Consider the following 22,881-nt stretch of genomic DNA (forward strand, 5'->3'; position numbering starts at 1 on the left):
CTTCCCCAAACTGATAATAAGGGTAACGTTAACCCTGATGATGTTGATGATGGGAAACTGAATGTGTTACCTGCTAATGCCTTGATGAGTAATGATGCAACTAACAACCATTCTTTCCCAAGGTATGATGCTGATGCTGATGTGAATGTACCAAAGCAAACTGATAACCATTCTTTTCCTAGGAATGATGATGTTGATGTATCTGTGCCGACTGAACCCGTTAACCCTTTCTTTGAAACGGTAGATGTGTCCACAGGTACCGAGGTGCTCAGCCCCGTCACTCTGCGGAGTGAGACGGCTGAGGAACCCCTGGCAGGAGCAAGCAACGGTGCTCAAGAGAATGGGGAGGTGCATGGGGACCATGAGGAAGGTAATGCCATGCAGCTGACCAGTGCCACCGAGGAAGGTAACTGGCCCATAAGTAGCACTGCTCCTAAAGTGTTGGGGGTGGATGGGGAGGTAGAGCCCAGGGCAGCACCAGCTGGTGGGTCTGAAGAAATCCCCAGGGAGACAGCATACATAGCAGCTGTCACACGCAGTCAGAGTGCCCAGATCGCAGGTAACGCACTGTCTTCTGGACCCTCTGCTGCTACAGGAGAGACTGAACCAGAGGTGAACCCAGAGCCGGTTCCAGAGGGTCCCAGTAAAGAGGGGACCCTGACGTCACTTCTGGCAGCCTCCAGCATGGAGTTCCAGGCTGCTCTGCACTCAGATGCCAGCCTGGAGAAATTGAGAGGTCTCGCCGAGACGCCCACCTCCAAGTCTGATAAGGAGAGGGTGTTCTGGGAACGAGGAAGGTTGTACCGGGAGACAGTACCCGGAGATCCTAAAAAGGAGTGGTTGAGGGAAAGACAGCTGGTCGTCCCCTATCAGTTCAGAACTGAGTTGTTGCGGATTGCCCATGAGATTCCACTCGCTGGACACTTGGGGATCAGCAAAACAAAGGCACGGCTGTCTCAACACTTCTATTGGCCCAAGATGGGGACAGATGTAACACACTACTGCCGCTCCTGTGCCACCTGTCAAAAAGTGGGTAAGGCGGGGCCTGCTCTTAAGGCTCCCCTTATTCCTTTGCCGGTGATAGAGGAGCCTTTCCAGAGAATCGCGGTGGACATTGTAGGACCGCTGTCCGTCCCCAGCAGCTCCGGAAAGCGATACATTCTCACCGTGGTAGACTAAGCTACCCGGTACCCAGAGGCAGTAGCTCTGTCTTCAACCAGGGCAGATAAGGTGGCTGACGCACTGGTGACCATCTTTTCAAGAGTAGGATTTCCCAGGGAGATGCTTACCGATCAAGGGCCCCAATTCATCTCTCGCCTAATGGAGGCTCTCTGTGAGAAAATGCAGGTGACGCAGCTGGTATCGAGTCCGTATCACCCACAGACTAATGGTTTGTGTGAACGTTTCAACGGTACCCTCAAACAGATGCTTCGCATACTGGTTGAGACCCAAGGGCGCGACTGGGAGCGGTACCTCCCACACCTGCTGTTCGCTTACAGAGAAGTTCCGCAGGCCTCGACCGGGTTCTCCCCCTTCGAGCTCCTGTATGGCAGGCGAGTCCGGGGACCCCTTGGGTTGATAAGAGAATCCTGGGAAGATGAGCCAAACCCCACAGAAGTGTCCATCGTGGATTATGTCATGCGCTTCCGTGACAAGATGCAGACCTTGACGCAGTTGGTGCATGACAACATGACGCAGGCTCAGGCTGACCAGAAGCACTGGTACGACCAGAACGCCCGGGAGCGGACCTACCAGGTGGGTCAAAAGGTGTGGGCGCTGGTCCCTGTACCAACGGATAAGCTTCAGGCAGCCTGGGAAGGCCCGTACGTCGTCCACCAACAGCTCAACCCGGTCACCTACGTGGTCACGCTTGACCATGCTCGGGGTAGGCGCAAGGCCTTTCACGTCAACATGCTGAAGGCGCACTACGAACGTGAAGCTTGCGTCCTACCGGTCTGCAATCCGCCCGAGGATGGGGAGGAAGATTCCCTCCTGGACATGCTGGCCCAGGCCAAGGCCAATGGGTCCATTGAGGACATGGAGATAAGTGGTTCGCTCACCGTGTCCCAGCGGTTGCAGTTGATGGCCACCCTGGAACTCTTCCGGCCCGTGTTCACCAACCGTCCTGGGAGGACGGAGTTAGCGGTTCATGAGGTGGACACCGGGAATCATGCCCCATTACGGCGAACACCTTATCGGATCTCTGAAACGGTGCAACAAGTCATGCGCCGAGAGGTCGATGAGATGTTAAGGCTGGGAGTGATTCGACGGTCAAAAGGTGCGTGGGCTTCACCTGTAGTCCTCGTTCCTAAAAAGGATCGAACCACCCGGTTCTGCGTGGACTACAGGGGGCTCAACGCCATCACAACCTCTGATGCCCACCCAATGCCGCGCATCGAGGATCTGCTCGAGCGGTTGACAAACGCCAACTACATATCCATCATGGATTTGAGTCGGGGATACTGGCAGATTCCCCTGAGCCCTGAGGCGCAGGAGAAATCCGCCTTTATCACCCCCTTTGGACTGTACGAGTCCACGGTCATGCCCTTCGGCATGAAGAATGCCCCTGCCACTTTCCAGCGGATGGTCAACCACCTGCTTCGGGGACTGGAGGAGTACGCCGTGGCGTACTTAGACGATATTGCCGTCTTCAGTTCCACCTGGGAGGAACACCTTCAGCACCTCCAGGAGGTGCTCAAGCGTCTTCACCAGGCAGGCCTGACCATCAAGCCGGGGAAGTGCCAGATAGGCATGCGCAAGGTCCACTACCTGGGGCACCGGGTAGGCGGGGGTTCCATGAGTCCGGAGCCAGAAAAAGTGGACGCAATCGTGTCCTGGCCCACCCCCAGGACCAAGAAACAGGTGAAGTCCTTCTTGGGCACTGCAGGGTACTATAGGCGGTTCATACAGGACTATAGCGCCCTTGCCAAACCCTTGACTGACCTCACCAAGCAGAGGCTACCCCAAACAGTCAACTGGACAGATGACTGTGAGGCGGCTTTCCAAGCTTTGAAAGCAGCCCTGTGCAACTCTCCAGTGTTGAGAGCAGTCGACAGCAGTCGCCCGTTTCTGGTACAGACCGACGCCAGCGAGTTTGGCCTCGGTGCTGTGCTTAGCCAGGTCGACTCGGGGAACCAAGAGCACCCCGTGTTGTACCTGAGCCGGAAACTTCTGCCGAGGGAAGTGGCATACTCGACCATCGAGAAGGAGTGTCTGGCCATGGTGTGGGCACTGCAACGTTTGCAGCCCTACCTGTACGGGCGCGCCTTCACGGTGGTAACCGACCACAACCCTCTGAGCTGGTTGCACACAGTGTCCGGAACCAATGGAAGATTGCTCCGCTGGAGCCTTGCCCTTCAACAGTACGATTTTACTGTAAAACACAGGAAGGGCAGTGAAAACGGCAATGCCGATGGGTTGTCCCGCCGGGGCGAACCCGCTGAGGTGCGCATGGCAGATTACCGAGAGGTAATGCCTCCTTAGCGCCCTCTTAAGGGGGGAGGTGTGATGTACAATGCCCGAAGATATGTTTTCTGTTGCAATGTGCTAACAAATCCTCCATCCTAGGACATTGTAAACTGTCAGTAGTAGGAATTCTTTCCCCCCAGGTTTTATCAACCCTGCCACTTCCTCTGGAAGAGCAGGAATGTTAATTAGCTAGACCATCTTCCTCACACCATTTGGCTTCTCTCAGCTGAAAGAGAAAAAAAGTGCGGGAACTAAACTCTTTGTTTGAAACCAGGAGTTTGAATAAAACAATAAGGGATTGTCCCGCGAAAACCATACCCAGCAGAAATATAAAAATCATATTTCTGCGATCCGAGCAGACCCAGCTTCGCTGTGGTGCCTGTTGCAAAACTCTCGGATGTCCAGAACCTGAGATATGATTTGCGCCCAAATGGACGGTCATATCGCATAGATGTTTGATGTTTTCTTGATGGGCTCATTACGCTGGGAAACATGATACCACTGATGAGTCCATACCAGCTTCTCCCATAAAGTTATAGCTAATCTAAGTTTTGTAGCCAAAACATAACTTGGATAAGAGAGGTGGGATCAACCCAGAATGCACCTCTCTGTGATGTCACATAGGAAAGTCTATAAGGCATTCCCTGGCAGAACCAGCTCAGAACAGCTCAAGTCGTCGTGCTAGAAAGATCCAGATGAGCGGAGAAGTGCAGCTCCGCCTCCACCCACCTTAGCCGCATGGTCTGCCTAAGGAACAATATGGAACTGTGAGTGTAATCTCTTTGTTTTCTCCACTTTTATTTTATACCTGTACTGTACATATTTTATGTCTCAATTTTATAGCAACTTTTATCTGTAATCACTGTCCTCTTTCGGAAAATAAATGAAATAATTATTTAGATCTGTCTCCATGCTCTAAGACTCGAACTATACGCCTTTGATAGATAATCGCTACTAATTCAAAGGGTTTGCCACGGACCCTCTTAATTTAACACTGTGAATTAAGTAACCGTGACTGGTGGCAGCGCGTTGTGTACGGCTATTACGGCTTGCTGGCAGTACAGAAGGGTCTTATATTGCTGAATAAGGGTCTGCAGCCACAGCATTGATAATTCCCTTACTGCAGAAGCCTAATTGCCGGTTCACAACAGGCAGCCCGTCCGGCGACCAATTATCCTAGGTGCAGTTCCCTGACTGACCTGAGGGTAAGGGGGGCGCCGGAGAGCTGTGAGTTCCAAAGTGGAACTGAGAAAGTGGGATATACATAAATCCCCGCAGTACTTGGAAGATTGATAGCAGTGGTGGGGCATCCAAATTAAACTCCCCCTGCGGCAAATTGTAGAGCGAGATTAGCTTGCTGGATATTTTTGTCACATGGTGCCGGTGGTGGGATAACTAAGATAAGCCCCAACGGTGCCTGTGATAGCTGTGTGCCGGCATTGTGTCACGTCCCTCCGTCCGCTGATACACCCGTGTCAGTGGTGGGATTGTGACATAGTGGTGACACAGGGTCCGCTGTCCGTCGCGTTTTGGTGGCAGCGGGACCCCCGTTAGTATCGCCCGTAAGTAGACGAACGGCGGTGGGCTGTTCGTCACAGGTATGATACAGCCCAACATGGTATATAGCCCCCCCAGCATGGTATAATACAGCCCAGCATGGTATATAGCACCCCCCAGTATGGTATAATACAGCCCGGCATGGTATGATACAGCCCAGCATGGTATAATACAGCCCAGCATGGTATATAGCCCCCACAGCATGGTATAATACAGCCCTGCATGGTATATAGCCCCCCCCAGCATGGCCCCACAGCCCAGCATGGTATATAGCCCCCTCCAGCATGGTATAATACAGCCCAGCATGGCCCCACAGTTCAGTACTCACACTGATTTAAAAAAGAAAAACACTCCTCACCTTCTCCTTGTGCCTGCGTTGCTCCCGGCTCCTGTCTCTCCCGGCTCCTGTCTCTCCCCTGCACTGCCTGGTACACAGTGAGAGCGCAATGACGTCATCGCGCACCCGCTGTGTCAGAGGCGGAGAGGGAGCATCAGCTGACGCTCTCTCCTCCAGGCTCCATCATTGCCTCCTTCAATGAGAGAAAGGGGGGTGGAGTCGGCACTGGGGGCAGGCGGGCCCCACTGCCTCCTTCAATGCGGGGAGGGGGGGTGGAGTCAGCGCTGTCAGCAGGCGGGCCCCCCTGCCTCATTGCCTCATTGCCTCCTTCAATGCGGGGGGTGGAGTCGGTGCTGGGAGCAGGCGGGCCCTCCTGCCTCATTGCCTCCTTCAATGCGGGGAGGGGGGGTGGAGTCGGTGCTGGGAGCAGGCAGGCCCCCCTGCCTCACAGGGGCCTCTTTGCCTCCAGCAGCGCTGCTCTTCTCATTGCACTACACATGGCTAATTTGAATTTTGACATAATTAGCCATGCGGTGCTGGAGGGGCCCTCTCTCCCCTGGGGCCCGTGCAATGCACGGCCTGCACGGGCGGTCAGTCCGCCCCTGGTTTTACCCCTACAAGCCAAAGATATAGTGGTAGGGAATTTAGATTGTGAACCTCAAATGGGGATAGTGATCATAACGTCTGTAAAGGGCTGCGGAAAATGTTGGTGCTATATAAGCAAGCATAATAATAAAGAATAATGAAATCCTGAAGGCCTTACTTTGCATCTTTGAAAAAGATCTAATATTTTCATGCTAGATACCACAAGCCACATTCCTAGATTTTGTAAAGGACTAGCATTAATGGGTCAGAGCTGTTTTATTGATGCAGGTCTAACATCCGGCACTTCTATTTCCTCTGGTAGTGGGCGGGTGTAAACTGTATGAAATGTAACAGCTCAACTCCATATAATGTTTAGTGACCACTACAAAGTACTGCAGATCATCTCTTTAAGAAAATGGTGCCAGCGTCAGGAGCGGGCCCTCATGTCATGGCAGGTATGTGATTTGCATACTTCCGGCCACATTCTGACTAGCGTGTGTCCGGCCTCGCTCCATACATTCGCATTGATCAAGGCTGTGCCCATCTAGTCAGCATGTAACCGTATGTAAGCAAATCACATATTTGCTGTCACATGCCAGCCATCAGCGTATCTTCAAAGCTTGCGATGTGAGGATTCACAAGTCTGCGGTCACATAGAGTGACTGCAGACTTGTAGCCTAAAGGCCCCGTCTCACATAGCGAGATCGTTAGCGAGATCACTGAAACGTCCCAGATTTTGTGACGCAACAGCGACCTCGCCAGCGATCTTGTTACATGTGACATATAGCGGCGACAGGGCCCCCGCTGCCATCTGCTGATCGTGCTCCAATGTCCTGGCCCATTTTTTGATCGCTGGTGTCCCGCTGGCCAGCATGCATTTTTGTGTTTGACGCCAACGAGCGACCTCCTTGGCGACGCAGGACTCAGGGACGCAGGCGTGAGTCATCAGAAAAGCTGCTGTTTGACACGGTCCCCGCGACCGCCGAGGTCGTTATACGGATCGCCGGATCGTTGCTGCGTCGTTGAGTAGATCTGTCTGTTTGGCAGCTCACCATTTAGCGACGTACCAGCGATCCTTACCAGGTCGTATCGTTGTTGGTATCGTTGGTGCTTCGCTTAGTGTAACGGTACCTTAAGGCTGGGCAATATTTTAAATACATTGCTATGCCTATGTTGCAGCTTTCACTGCAGATCTACACCATTCAGAGTTCTCATTGGCTATTGAGAGCTGGTGACTATAATTGCTTAGATGAACCCCCTGCAATTACTGGAAAGGTTTGTCTTTAAAGAAACTCATTTTTTCTGTTATGTACACATTTTTATAAATCTACTTTTATACATGATATAAAGATAAATACAATCAGACTTCATCTACGTACGTAACAATTATCTAACTTAATTTTATTTTCTACAGGGATAGTTATTGGAGTAAATGACAGAGAATCGTATTCTTGGCCAGTGTGCAATCTTTGTGGAAGCAATAAACTGCGACCTTTGACCCCAAAAAGGTAACACTTTGGCTGCAGTAACATACCATTTAATTTGCTGCTTATTACCATTACATATAAGGCTAGGTTCCCATTGGCTTCGTAGCTTCCCCCACTAGGTTAGTTCCATAATTTTTGCGAGAAGTGCAGCATGCGCTATCTTTGGCTAGTTTCACACGTCAGTGGCTCCGGTACATGTAGTGACAGTTTCCTCACGTACCGGAGACACTGACACACGTAGACACATTAAAATAAATGTGTCTCTGCACATTTCAGCGTGTTTTCATGGACACACGGTCCGTGTGAAAAACACGATGACATGTAAGTGTTTCAGGGAGCACATGGTCCGCAAAAGTGCTGAACACGTGCAAACAGAGAACAGTTTACACTGTCCTCTGTGCTCAAAGACGGCTGCTGGGGAAGAAGTGCTACTGTAAGCGCTATTCCCCTGCGGCTGGTCCTGAAAGCGGCTGTCATTCTTCTCTCCTGCTTTGTCGGCAACAGCGAGCTGGAGAGAAGAATGAATGAAAACCCGACGTGGGGTCCCCCTCATTTTGTTAACCAAACAGACAAAACTTACAGCTGAGGGCTGCAGCCCTCAGCGGTCAGCTTCAGCAAGGTTGGTTCTCAAGAATAGTGGGGTCCCCACGCTGTTTTTTTAATTATTTAAGTAAATAATTTAAAAAAAGGTGTGGGGTCCCCTCTATTTTTGACAACCAACCTGACTAAAGCTGACAGCTGAGGGCTGATATTCTTATGTTGCCGGCAGAGCAGGAGAGAAGAATGACAGCCGCGTTCAGCACCAGCCGCAGGGGAACAGCGCTTACTGTAGCGCTTCTTCCCGGCGGCCGTCCGTGTGGTCCTGATGCCGCACACGTGCAGCACCACGTATTCACATGGACACCGATAGCTCCGGTACCGCTTTTTCCGGTACCGGAATTATCTGGACGTGTGAGACCGGCCTAGTAGTGACTGCAGTGCACAATAAAATGTTGTTTTTTTTTTATTTTTGCCTCTCCATTTTGCCTCTCCTAATGGGTTAGGTTTTGTTAAATGCAAGTGGGCCTAATCCAACAGCTTTCACTGGAGACGTGTACTACCCCCTGTATGACAATGACCAGACATAAGCAAGCAGCAACACACTGGAGAAAGAACACCCCCCCCCCACAGTAGCTTAGAGCAGTTTTTCTCAGTGTGAGAGTTGTAGTGACACAGTTCTGATCTAACCTCCTGCATGGTTAGGAAGCGCTGGGGGTAGAGCACAGATGACTAATACATTTCACATAAGGTCAATATATGAGCAGAGCTGGCTGTCAATATATGTCTCACACAGGAGTAGGCCTGCTCTACTCTTATTGCAGAGTAATCACAACATGCTGTGGGCACTACAAACATAAGCTTGATACTGACAGCAGAGATGACAGTGCTATGAGGAGGAAAGCTTATGGAAGGGTTTGCAATATGACATAGCTAATCTCAGCTGTGCTGCCCCTCTCCTTACACTGACTGCCAGGACTTATCTGAAAGGTAGGCTGTACTCTTATTTCTTCATAATGATGCAGGATATTAGACCAGTTGATCAGACTGTCTGATATTATGTGTCTCACACACTAAGAAACCTGCTCTAAATTATTGTGGGGTTGTGTTCTTTTTTCTCCATTGACTTGTTTCCTGCTAATGATTGATTAGTACCATACATTCCCCACAGTGAAAACCCTCTGATAACACCCACTTGGACAAATATGAATTTGAGTTGATTTGTGATTTTTTGTTTTTTTTGTTTTACAATATTTGTTGCATATTAAAGGCCGGGTACAATTTACAACTGAGCTGAGGTGCACAGGATGTAGACGTTACAATCACACTCTCCCAACAGATATTATTTTTACAACATGTACATAATCAATCCATAATAACAATACCTTCTTGTCAAAAAAATTAACATTGTTTGTACTTCTAATAACAGCTGCATTAATGAACATAAACCTGTGTACTCTCTAAAGCTCACACAGAAACTCTTGATAGCTTTGTCAGCTGACTATATAATGTCCATGGGATTGACTCAAGTTTAAAAAGCAACAAAAACAAACCTCCACCAGATTTTTTTTTAAATATGCATATGGTGAAAAGCATAGCTAGCTGTAATTTCCAATATACTGTTTTTTTTTCGGACTATAAGATCCACTGGACTATAATATGCACCTAGGTTTTAGAAGAGGAAAATAGAAAAAATAAATTGAAGCAAAAAATGAGGTCATACCACACTGTTATGGGGGTAAGGGGGGGTAGTTCTGCTGCTGACACTGCTATAGGGGTAATATCCCCCATTCCCCCATCCTGGTATATATATTTATATATGCTTCCCCATCCTGATAGCCACCATCCCCATCCTGGTATACATGGCCACCATCCCCATCTTGTTATACATGGCCCTCCCATACTGGTACACATGGCACCCATCATGCTGCACACATAAAAAAATTACTACTTACCTTCCCTCCGCTCCCTCGCAGCTGCATCTTGTTCTGATGCCAGCAGCTGTCTGCAATGTGTAAGTAGCAAATGACGTCACTGCCATGCACCCTCGCACGCTGAATTCAGCTACCGGAATAGTCACTGCTCTCCACTCCCGGGATTACGGGCATCGAGAACAGTGAATATTCATTACCTTTAATAGCGTGCACACGTGATCGCCCAGTGGTTGGGGTTAAAAGAATGAATATTCACTGCTCTCCATGCCCATGGCAGTGGAGAGCAGTGAATATTCATTCTCTATAATAGCGGGTGCATATGATCAACCAGCCGCTGGAGGAGCCGGCGGCTGCAGCTGACATAGTAACTGCTACCCACGCGCAGTCCCTCCCACCTCTCGGTGCTGGCTTCAGTGCATAGAAGCAGAATATATACAGTGGCATGTAAAACTTTGGGCACTCCTGGTCAAAATTATTGTTATTGTGAACAGTTAAGCAGGTTCAAGATGAAATGTTCTCCAAAAGACCTAAAGTTAAAGATCACACATTTCTTTTGTATTTTAGGCAAAAAGTAATATATTTTCATCTTTTACATTGAACACATTATAAAAAGGAAAATGGGCCAATGCAAAAGTTTTTGCACCCTGAATGGTTAGTGCCTAGCATCACCCCCTTTTGCAAGTGTCACAGCTTTTAAACACTTTTTGTAGTAAGCCAAGAGTCTTTCAATTCTTGTTTGAGAGATTTTCATCCATTCTTCCTTAGAAAATTCTTCCAGTTCTGGAAGATTCCTGGGGAGTCTTGCATACACTGCTATTTTAAGGTCTGGTCAAAGATTTTTCTTGATGTTCAGATCAGGGAACTGTGAGGGCCATTGTAAAACCTTTGGCCTGTTTACTGGACTTTAATAAAATGGTGCCGGAGGTGGCGCATGTGTAGATCGAGATTTCGGCTCGATCTGCGCATGTGCCACCTCCGGCGCCATTTTATTGAAGTCCTGCAGATAGGATGCTGGCTCCCACTGGCCACTCTCTGCCCACACAATGATAGCAGCAGCTGCGCATAATTTTAAAAAGGCGGCCTACACAAGAAAGGCTGGTGGGGGGGCGTAGAACGAGAAGAAGACCCTGCCCTATGTCCCGCCCCAAAGCACACAAGATGTCATTTTCTGTAAACCAGCACCATTATAGCCATGTCTTTAGTTTATTGGGCTCAATCCTGCTGACAGCTTCTCTTTAAGGTTTTTGTGTCATTAACCAATGTAATATTTCAACCATAGTTTAAAAATTAATTAAGAACCACATTCTCCATAGGAATACACTACATGTATCTTTTGGTAATGACCAAAGCAGCATCTTGATACAGACTGTTGGGCCTGATTTCTGGTCTTTCTTCACTTATTTGTTCCATCCCAAAATCAATTGTTTTTTTTGTGGGACTTGGTAAATTATTTGCGTCAGGATTCTCAGGTTCAACATCCAGTCAACAATCGATACTTATGTGTGTTCAGAGAGAGTGCAGCACAAGTTTATCATCTAACAGTGGAATTTGAGCCTTCATTAATGCTTTTCCAAGACAAACTGCGGCTATAACTCAGTACATCTGGTGCGAGTGGCCCTACAGGACTGTCTGTTGTGTACAATCAAAGTTGGTGACTTGCTGTATACCTTGTAGAGGAAGACGGGGCTGATGTTGGTCTACTCTAAATTGTCCGTCAGTGGCAACAGAACTGCAGAGATTCCTATGTATAGTAAGGTCATGAGAAATGTCTGAATTTACTGTACATCTACAGACTGTTAACCACAGGAGATCACCCTGGGTGTACCTACCTTGTCCTTGCTGCACCCCATTATCTAAAGAGGTGTAGAGAGGAAGAGGATAAGAACTCCGTCACCTATTAAAGATAGCAATCCTAAAAGTCAATATCAACCCTTTATTTCCTTCATGAGTGGACGATTTTCCATTTTTTTTTTAGTTTTTTTCCTGTCCTTCTTCCAAGCGCCATATGCGCCCTTGCTTTTTGCGAGATGAGTTGAACTTTTGAGTGACACCGTTCATTTTATCAGGTGGTGCACTGGAGAGCAGGAAAAAATTCCAAGTGCATTGAAATGGCAAAAAAAAGTGCAATTCCACAATTGTTTTTTTTATTTAGCATGCTCATTATAAGATATAACTCACATGGCAATATAATTCTCCAGGTCAGTACGATTTTTATTATTTAAGTCAAGGGTGGAGAATCTTTTTTCTGCCAAGGGCCATTTGGATATTTATGCCATCCTTCGGGGGCCGTACAAACTCCGCCCACAAAGTACATCCTGACTCTGGCTCTGGTGTTAGGATGTAATCTTTCATTGCATGCCCTTCAATGTTCATTAGTGAACACTGCATGTGTGTGCTAACAGAGCAAGAAGAAATTAATGTGTTTGTGGCAATTAAAATACAGCTCCTTGCCCAAGAATGCGATCCCTGAGAATCTGCCCGAGGGCCTGATAAAAGGTCATCGAGGGCCGAAAATGGCCCTCAGGCCTGATGTTCCCCACCCCTGATTTAAGTGGTGAAAAAAAATTTGGACACTTGTAAAAAAAAATTTGCTTGTGTCACCATGTTCCGGATATGGGGCTGTGTGATGGCTTATTTTTTTGCGCCCTAAGCTGACGTTTTTATGGATACCATTTTGGAGTAGATGCAATGTTTTGATCTTCTCTTATTGCAATGTTGTGGCCCCAAACAAACGTAATTCTGTAATTGTTACACCATTTACTGATCAGATTAATTTAGGTTATATTTTGATAGATCAGATGTTTACGAGCTCAGCGATACCAAATATGTTTTATTTTAATTGTTTTATTTTTAATGGGCCTAAAAGGGTAGTGGTTTAAACTTTTTGTTTTTTTTCGTATTTTTAAAAACTTTTTAAAAAACTTTTGGTGTATTTAATAGTCCCATTTGGGGACTTGAAGCTTCGATCATTTGGTCACTTCTGCTATACATGGCAGGGAATCAGCACCGCTGTGAATAGAAAAATCATGATCATCTGTGAATGTCATCTACATAAATTTAGGCTTTATCCTTAGAGAAGTGTTCACACTAGATAGGATCCCAACAAAATGGAGATCGCCTTGTTGTTGGCTGCTGGCAGGGCCGGTTTTAGGCAAAGTGGGGCCCTAGGCAAAGTTTAAAATGGGGCCCCAAATGCTAACATATTGCACATCACACAGAAGCATTTCGGTTGTAATTACATGCGCTGAGTTCAGGACGCTAAATGAGTGTGATCGACAATATTGAAATTGTTCAACACTTGTTTCCCGGCCTCGATCCACCATCTGAGGAAGAATGATGGGGACAGAACAATTGCTAATGGATCACTAACAGATCACCATACAGTATCATGTTATCAGCAGCACATCTACAGTTTACACCCCATAGTCCTCCATATAAAATAATGTGCCCCATAGTCCTCCATATAGTATAACACACTCCCTATAGTCCTCCATATATTAAAATACACTGCTCAGTCCTCCATATAGTATAATACACTCATAGTGCTCAATATAGTATAATGCACCGCCTTAGTCATCCATGTAGTATAATTCACTTCCCATAGTTCTTCATATAATGATATAATGTATTCCCCATAGTCCTCGATACAGTATAATGCAGCCCACATATAGCATAATGCAGCCACCCCATAGAGCATAATGCAGCTACCCCACAGAGTATAATGTAACCCCCCATAAAATATAATGCAGCCCCCCTCTTATAGTATGATGCAGACACCCCACAGAGTATAATGTAACCCCCATAGAATATTAATGCAGCCCCCCCTCATATAGTATAATGTAGCCCCTCCATAGAATACAATGTAGCCCTCCTCATATACTATAATGCAGCCCCACAAAGAATACAATGTAGCCTCCTCATATAGTATAATGTAGCCTCCTCATAGAGTATGATGCAAACCCCCATAGAACATAATAAATATAACACAGCCTCCATTATAGAATATAATGTAGAATGTAGCCCATTGTATATATCAGCACAGCCCACCATGGTATATAGCAACACAGCCCAGTATCTAGCAGCACAGCCCACCATGGTATATAGCAGCACAGCCCACCATAGTATATAGAAGCACAGCCCACCATGGTATATAGCAGCACAGCCCCACCATGGTATATAGCAGCACAGCCCACCATGGTATATAGCAGCACAGCCCACCATGGTATATAGCAGCACAGCCCACCATGGTATATAGCAGCACAGCCCATCATGGTATATAGCAACACAACCCACCATGGTATATAGCAACACAGCCCGGTATATAGCAACACAGCCCACCATGGTATATAGCAACACAGCCCAGTATATAGCAGCACAGCCCACCATGGTATATAGCAACACAGCCCAGTATATAGCAGCACAGCCCACCGTGGTATATAGCAGCACATCCCACCATGGTATATAGCAGCACAGCCCACCATGGTATATAGCAACACAGCCCGGTATATAGCAGCACAGCCCACCATGGTATATAGCAGCACAGCCCACCATGGTATATAGCAACACAGCCCGGTATATAGCAGCACAGCCCACCATGGTATATAGCAACACAGCTCACCATGGTATATAGCAGCACAGCCCACCATGGTATATAGCAACACAGCTCACCATGGTATATAACGCCCCCCCACCCCCAAGAATGGCCACATAGTCCAGTACTCACACTGATATATTAAAAAAAAAAACAACACTTCTCATCTCATCTTCTCCTCGTGCCCACGCTGCTGGATGCTCCCGGCTTCTTTCTCCTGCTCTGCCTAGTACACAGTGAGTGCGCGATGACGTCATCGCGCACCCGCTGTGTCAGAGGCAGAGCGGGGAATGATGGGAGAGGGAGCGTCAGCTGACGCTTTCTCCATTATTGCTTTGAACTGTATCGGCGTCTATGCTGGTATATTTCAATGCGGCGGCGGGGGGAGTTGGCGCTCGGGGCAGGTGGGGGGCCCCATAGCGGCAGCATGATGTGCCGCTAGCTGGGGGCCCCTGGGGGAGCTGGGGCCAGCCTGCCCCTAACGCCGGCCCTGGCTGCTGGGCATGCATGAATTGGCCAAATTATGTGCTAAGTATCTCCATTTTCTCTTACTCCATTTTTTCTTACTATGTAGAGCACTAATGCTATTCATATTTCATATTTACATGATTTAGCACTACAGAGTGCAACCCTATTTGTTTGCAGTGTAGGGAGAACAGAATTCTGGGCCTGTAACATTCAAATATAATTTTTGGAAATGTTTTAGCAGATATGTCTAAGGGTGTGTGCACACGCTGCGGATTTTGCTGCGGTTCCGCAGCGGTTTTGGCCGCTGCGGACTCGCAGCAGTTTTTGCTGCGGTGTACAGTACCATGATTCCCTATGGGAATCAAAAACCGCAATGCAGACAGTGCGGAATTTTCCGCGCGGATTATCTGCGGTTTTCAATCCGCAGAAAGAATTGACATGTTAATTCTTTCTGCGGATTCCGCTGCGGTTTGCCATCTCCTTCCTTGAGGAGATGAAAAACCGCAGGGCAAAACCGCAGAGCAATCTGCAGGTAAAACCGCAGGTCTTTTGACCTGCGATTTCACCTGCGGATTTTACAAAATCCGCCCCTAAATCCGCAGCGTGTGCACACAGCCTAATAGAATTTACTCCTATTTGTAAGATATGAAAATAAAATTAAGAATTAAAAAAAAATCTGTAAGGATGTTTTGCTATCCAGGTTTCAAAGATAGTGATGATGACAGTGTCGCCAATATTTAGATGTAGATTTACATCCTATTGTATCTCTATAATGTTCCTTATAAGCGCGGACTTCATGTCTCAGTAATTAGTTTCGCTGTTTTCTCCAGGTGCCAATTCTACTGTTGTCAGTGCAGTTCAGATGTGAGCTCTCCGGTTATCAGGATGCAACTGGAAGTATTTCTACAATGTCAAGGAAGGCCACAATGTAACGTGAGATTAAAGGTAAGCCTTGGATATCCTTTCACATACAGAGGTAGCCTCTGGACACTGGCAGGCAAGTGGATTAAAAAAACGCCCTATGTATACTGTGTAAGGGCGGCACGGGCACGGTGGCTCAGTGGGTAGCACTGCAGCCTTCCAGTGCTGAGGTTCTGGGTCCAAATCCCACCAAAGACAACATCTGCAAGGAGTTTGTATGTTCCCCCATGTTTACATGGCTGTCCTCAATTTTTTCCCATTCTCCAAAGACAATATTGATAGAGAATCTATATTGTGAGCCCCAATGGGGACAGTGACACTGATGATGATGTCTGTAAAGCGCTGTGGAATTAATGATGCTATTTAAGCAAGTAAAATATAAAAATAAACAGACACATTGCATCTGAAACCTCCAACTTGGGCCAAGTCATATGTAATACAGCACCAATGGCACCTTTTGTTCCATATGATACCGCCATATCTCTTGTAAACGGATGTCCTTTGGAGGCCTATTGTGGTATTCCATAAAGCCTCCAATTACCCTACAGCAAGTAACTGACACATTTCTACCTACTATAATTAAAACTAGTTTTATTTTATATATGTAAACTAACTATGTGACCTTATACAAGCAAAAAAATAAGATGAAAAACGAACATTAATACCAATCTCTACACTGTAATATGATTTCTTGAGTCATTTTCTTTAGTAATTTACACCTCTTTTGTGGCTTAAATCATGATAACTTTTTGGCTGCGCCTCTTCTAGAAAAGCTCTGCCCACTTTTCAAAAACTGGTCCTAGTTGGATGGGACTGGCGAAAAAAACAGGAAATATCACAAACATTTTTGCGTAACTATGAGGTGGGCAAAAATTCTGTGACATGTCAAACGGTTTTACATCAGAATTCTTGTGAAAACTGATGAATTCAGGTTAGAATTCTGTCCTGCATATCATTAGTATGGCTGTGGCTACACACATCAAATGAATTGGCCCAAGCTGTTAGTTTTGGTGGGTAGGACTGGTTGACCATCTAATGTGTTTGGAGCCGCCCAGCTCTTCTTGCTTTACCAAGGAGAAGGATCAGATGCTGAATAAGGACACATGATTTTTTTTTTTGTTCCCAAGGGACAGCGGCCACTGCCAGAGGTGTCTGAAAGTGTGTGTACCCTTGTCCATAAGATTAATGTGCAAGTGTAAAGGCCCCATCTCCCATAACGAGATCATTAGCGAGATCGCTGAAACGTCCCAGATTTTGTGACGCAACAGTGACCTCGCCAGCGATCTCGCTACGTGTGACACATAGCGGCGACCGGCCCCCCTGCTGGATATCACTGATCGTGCTTGAGTGTTCTAGAACATTTTTTGATCGCTGGTGTCCCGCTGGCCAGCATGCATCGCTGTGTTTGATGCCGACGAGCGACCTTGTTGGCGACGCAGAACTCAGGGACGCAGGCGTGAGTCGTTAGAATAGCTGCTGTGTGACAAGGTCCCAACGACCGCCGAGGTCGTTATACAGATCGCCGTCGTTGAAGAGATCTGCCTGTTTGGCAGCTTACTAGCGACCATGTAGCGACGCACCAGCGATCCCTACCAAGTCGTATTGTTGTCGGGATCGCTGGTGCGTCACTATGTGAAACGGGACGCTAAGCCTGGAGTGGGGGAGGGGCAATTAGAACTGGCAGCTTTATCTTAAAATTGTTTAACATAAAGAATCCGATTGAAAAAAAAAAAAGAACTGTCCGCTATCTGATGAGCGTGCCACCCACTGGCCAATTAATCTGTTTCACTTTTCCAACAGTTGCGTGAAGAGACCATTTCTTCTATTTTGGGTTCTTGCGCCAGTGAAGATGGGGTAAGTCGTGTAAGGTTAAAGAGGTTGTCTACTACTTTATCATTGGTGACCTATCTTTAAGATCACTGGTCAATGTCTGATTGGTCAGGGTCTGACACCTGGCATACCCGCCAGTCATCTGTTCTCCGTGTCTGTGGCCACTGGATGAAATTCTCAATTGCAGAGCTCCTCTGTCATCTGATAGTGGCCCCGTCTGGGTACTGCACATTCGCCTCTTATTCAAATCAGTAGGGGGCGGATGTACATTTCCCTGCTGTAGCCACTATCAGATGACAGAGTAGCTTGCTATTGGGGATTTCCGGACGACACTGAGAACAGCTGATTGGTGGGGGTGCCGGACCCTGACCAATCAGATATTGATAACCTATCCTATGTATAGGTCGTCAATGATTAAGTAGTCGGCACCCTCTTTAACTTCAGTATTTTTTAGTTGGTGAAAATCAGTATGAAGTGTGTCTATATGTATGTTGCCATGGGAATGTTTGGGGTTTTTTTTTGAGGGGGGATGTCATGCCAAAATTACACTGATATTATTGTGTGCACATTACAGTAGATTTATCAATGCAAAGTGTCAGGTACTATGTACGAGTCGCCGCAGCTGAATCTTTCACGGGGGCAGCACATGCAGGGATTGCCTAACAAATAGGCAAACTGTCTAACAGCCACGAGACACGCAGCAATGGCACTGAAACATATTATTTGAGCACACCGACGATACTTTATTAGCACCTGAGAATGCTCTGATAACACCTTATCTGCGCACGTTTGCTCATCACTAGTAGTAAGTCATCTTCCCTACTTTGTGGTAAAATTTAATATAGAAAAAGCAATATAATTCCAGACTTGAGTGTCAGCAGCTCCCATTGGAATTCTTCATAGCCCTTGTGGGATATATTAATTGCTTTTTGTAAAATACTGTAATGTGAGTAGTTCATCATCAGGGCAGATAATGGGATGTCGGGTCACTGATTATTGTCATACTAATATCTTCACATGGACAGTAACTAAAGTGCTGAGCAATCTCTAGATCAGCCAGATGGAGACGCATTGACTGTATAAGAATACTCTGTAATGATGTAGCGGTCGCCAGTGTCATCATGCTGCCGGACTGTTGTATCACGCCCCTCACTATATGGTGCTGAGCACAGGCTGTGATCTAAGTGTGTTGGTCGTTATACCCAAGTGAGCACATGGAAAAAGAGAAGAATAATGTGATAATATCCAGAGCAATGTACAGTTAGCGGAGTAACCTTTGCTAGCAGTGTGGAAAGAAATCTCCCTGACTTATCAGCAGCAGACATTGTATAGTAATCCAGCAGGTTCCTGGCTCACCTGTCTGAGCTGTAAAAGCCTCATAAACTGGGAGAGGTATTTGCTGGCTGATTTTATCGGAGTTATGTGCTGCTTTGGACAGAATGTACAGTGCTGTTTGCTGAGTACACTTTGCCTTTCATCTGCAGCGCTACGAGGTGACTGCTGTACTGGGGAAGGAGCTGGGCCCAGTCCACTGCTACGTCCAGTGTGCGGCCAGCACGGTGAGCCTGGAGGAGATCAGTCTTCTACAAGCCGGATCCGCTGGAGATCAGTGACTACTGGCTCTTGCCTGTACTGGAAATAGCCTCACATTTTTGTGTACATTGATCTGTAAATTAAAGCCATTTGCTATGTTAATCATCTGTGTTTGTTTCTCCCCCTGCCATATTGATACCATTTGGATGACCGCAACCCTGGTGAAAAGTGTAGTGTGGCGAACCATGATGGTTGTCACCCAGCTTTCCCAGAATGTACTAAATATGGAATAACTATACTGATGACAGCAGAGACTGGTACAGTGAGTACTCTGTGCACCACTGATGATGTCCAGGTACAGGAGTGTGTGCATTCAGAGCAGCGCTCACTATGAGGCCACGTTCACACACTCAGTATTTGTAAAGCCAAACCAGTAGTGGACGATAAATGCAGAAGTGGTGATATGCTTCTATTATACTTTTCCTGATCCTCTCCCGATTTTGGCTTACAAAAAGACTCAGATGCTCAATGTATGACTGTGGCCCTACACCGCGATTACTCCAGAGCTATGAAATGAAACTCCTAAGGTGGAAACTGCACATAGGTTTGTGTGTAGGGGGATGAGCTTCTGTTCACATTTACCACCACCACCAATCTGTTCCATATTTTTAAGATTTGTTAACCCCTAACGTGTCACACATTCACTAATATAGTGCTCGGGCTTGTCACTGACCACTTGTGAAATTAATCTTTTATTTTACACTGAACCCTGTGGATATGTGCACACACGGAGCCTTTTTCCAAGAAGTTTTCGGAGCAGAACCTCCAGGTTTTTGAAGCGGAAGTGGAGTTTCTGCTCAAAAACTTCCTAAAAAACCATCCGCGTAGTCCTATTCCTTTAGTGGTTTTGTGCAGCTTTGTCCGCCACTGCTTACTGTAAATGCGCGTCACAGACCGCTCACGTGACGTATATGACCAGTGTGTGACATGAGCATTGTGTCATGGCCTGACCCAGGGGTTTAGATAACTGATTAACCAGAACAGTGATGTACAGGTGTCACATACAGATGTGAGGTTGGCATCTGGCAGGTTCTCCCTGCAGATGGGGATTTGTGGCTTTACATGTAGGACACACAAATGCCAGTCCTGCTCCATCGGTATGTGACCCCTCCAGATCTGTGATCTCCACATGCATTAGTAATAACCAGAGACACAAGTATCGGTGCATTTTACAGTTTTATTCTTACAAATGCTGTAAAAATGATCATATAAAAAGTTGAGCATGCTCATTCTCTGTCCCTAATATCTACAATACAAAGTCTCGTCTCAGAAATCACTTTACAAATAAATGTACCATAGCTGCATCAATACAGGATATAGAAAACTGAAATTACAAAAATAATTTAAGGAAGGGAAATGTCTTAGCTTTGTTTTTATAGAGAGGAAAATACATATATAATATATTTATAGTTCTATATTTCCAAAGGGGGGGGGGGGTAGCACGCTTAGAGGCTACACATTCAATAGAGAAACTGAAGACCAGCACAATTTCTGTTTGGCACTGCCCAAAATGTGCCATCCCCATACAGTACTTCCAGCTACCGGCGGCGTCAGCCCAGGTGAGGCACTAACAGAACATGGCAAAGATCGAGGCACTATAGGCGAGGCGGGCACCACAGTCCATGCCCAGGCTACAGCTCGTACCTCCCAGCAGTTGTGCCAGGCTGAAGCCTGGATCAGCCATCACATCCATCAGGTAATAGGAGAAAGGTGCTGCCACCCTGCAATACTTGGAGACAGCTATTTGGCACTAGACTGATACCTTGGATGTCAGAGGGGCAATCTGCCTGGCACACAAGGGGCATCACACTCCCAGTCATTATTGCACGAGAATCATAGGCACAGTCTGGTGTTGGCTCAGTCTGAGTCCCAGCACGTGGGGGCTGCGCTGCCTCCCTGCTCCCGGGAGCCCTCTGCTGGCTGGGCTGAGGTATCACAGTTGGGTATGATCACAGTCCTGGCGCCCGGCAGCAGGTTACCGGCAGTCGATGCCCCCCAGGCCGGCCAGGAAGCTGCCGCTGGTGGCGGTGGGCGGCAGCTGCTTGAAGAAGTGCCGCATGCTGGTTAAGTCCCGTGTGAGCAGCTCGATCCTCTTGTGCAGCTTCTCGTTCTCGGAGGAGAGCTCCAGCAGCTTCTGCTGCATGTCCATGTTGCGCTTCTTCGCCTTGTCCCGGCTCTTCCGCACCGCGATGTTGTTGCGCTCCCGGCGCTGCCGGTACTCGGGGCTGCAGCGGTCCACGCTCTTCTTGCCGGCGCGGTCCTTGGTGGTGGAGGAGGCGGGCGAGGGGCAGGCGGAGCTGCAGGGCTCCGGGGAGGTGGGCGGGGTGGGCTGCAGGCTCATGCTGGTCTGGGCGCAGGTGGCGATCTGGCGGGGCAGCGAGGACGACAGGTCGCTGTCACTCCACTCCGGCTCCCTCTTCACGCTGCCCGGGAGCTGCGGGGCCAGCAGGCCGCTCAGGTAGTCCGCCCCGCACTCCGCCCGCTCCCCGCCCTTGTGGTTGCTGTTGAACAGGTCCGCGAACAGCTCGTCGTTGCACAGCTCCAGGTTGGGCACCGAGGCCATGGAGTCAATGTACGAGCTGAAGTCGATGGCGCTCTCGTCGTCGTAGATGGCCGGGGCTGCGCTCAGCTCTGCCAGGCTGCCCGCCGGGGGCTCCGAGTCCTCGCACATGGCCCGCGGCTTACAGAGAGCGGGGGAGCTGCTCACTCTCTGCTCGTAGAAGTTGGTGGGCTCCATGCACCAGGCGGCATAGGGAGACGCGCAGCGCGGCTCCAGGCTCATGGACAGGGCGCTCATGTGGAGGCTGAGAGGACGGCGCCGCTCTGCGAGCTCTGGGATCAGCTGTCACCGTGCAGTGCGCTGGCTGGCCGCGGGGTGTCGCTGCTGATGTGTGCGCTCGCTGGTACAGCTGCTGTCAGTGAGAGCAGAGCGTGCTACAGCGGGATATATACGTCCCGGCGCCCTCCCCGCCCGCGCCAGTCCTGGGAGGGAGGAGGAGGCGGCGGCCAGGACTCCGTGTGCGGGGATGGAGCAGCTCCAGGGCTCCTGCACCTACACACATTAACCCGTTCGAGGCTCGACCTGGAGCTTGCGAGACTTTACCTCATGATTGGGGTCTGTCTTTCACCAAGTGTAAGCAATGCCTCCTAGGGAAGCTGCCATGATATGTGTGTGGTGCATCACTGACAGATTAGGGAATATTTATCTGTACGAGTATACCAGAAAATGTACCTGAAAAAAACGTATTAAGGCAAGAACGCCACAGCCGTCAACACGGCGACAATACGTGGTGACCGTATGAAAAGACACGAGGGGTCAGCCATGGCCACGTCACATACCCTTTAGGAATATGCCCACCTAATAACTGCGCAACGCCGGGCACGTCGTGTCCCTCTCACCTAAAAGCCTGTAATAATAATTTCTATAGCCCCAACATATTCCACAGCAGTTTACATTACAGAGGGGACTTGTACAGACAATAAAGACATAACACAGTAACTGATAAGTCACCAGAGGCATGAGGCCCCGCTCACAAGCACACAGGCTGTGGCCCCACTTGGAAGCTCGTAGCC

At 48.0% G+C, this 22,881-nt stretch overlaps 2 protein-coding genes across 4 annotated transcripts in view; one reads left to right on the top strand and one right to left on the bottom strand.

Annotated features, from left to right (window-relative positions):
* SPIDR (scaffold protein involved in DNA repair) overlaps window positions 1–19,410 on the top strand; it is a 787,075-nt gene extending 767,665 nt beyond the window's left edge. For all 3 annotated transcript variants that reach the window (XM_073583752.1, XM_073583754.1, XM_073583753.1), the window contains 4 exons: window positions 7,362–7,455; window positions 15,795–15,909; window positions 17,686–17,739; window positions 19,200–19,410. In XM_073583752.1, coding sequence (XP_073439853.1) covers window positions 7,362–7,455; window positions 15,795–15,909; window positions 17,686–17,739; window positions 19,200–19,328 — 392 coding nt within the window. In that variant the 3' untranslated portion in view covers window positions 19,329–19,410. The remainder of the gene's footprint in view (window positions 1–7,361; window positions 7,456–15,794; window positions 15,910–17,685; window positions 17,740–19,199) is intronic.
* Window positions 19,411–20,471: 1,061 nt separating this feature from the next.
* Window positions 20,472–22,240, bottom strand: CEBPD (CCAAT enhancer binding protein delta). Its single transcript, XM_073583774.1, has one exon. The coding sequence runs from the start codon at window positions 22,103–22,105 to the stop codon at window positions 21,284–21,286; it is 822 nt and encodes a 273-aa protein (XP_073439875.1). The 5' UTR covers window positions 22,106–22,240; the 3' UTR covers window positions 20,472–21,283.
* Between the last annotated feature and the right edge of the window lie 641 nt (window positions 22,241–22,881).

Source organism: Dendrobates tinctorius, unplaced genomic scaffold (assembly GCF_039654945.1).
Source record: "Dendrobates tinctorius isolate UK_male_01 unplaced genomic scaffold, ASM3965494v1 ptg000081l, whole genome shotgun sequence".
Classification (NCBI taxonomy): Eukaryota; Metazoa; Chordata; class Amphibia; order Anura; family Dendrobatidae; genus Dendrobates; species Dendrobates tinctorius.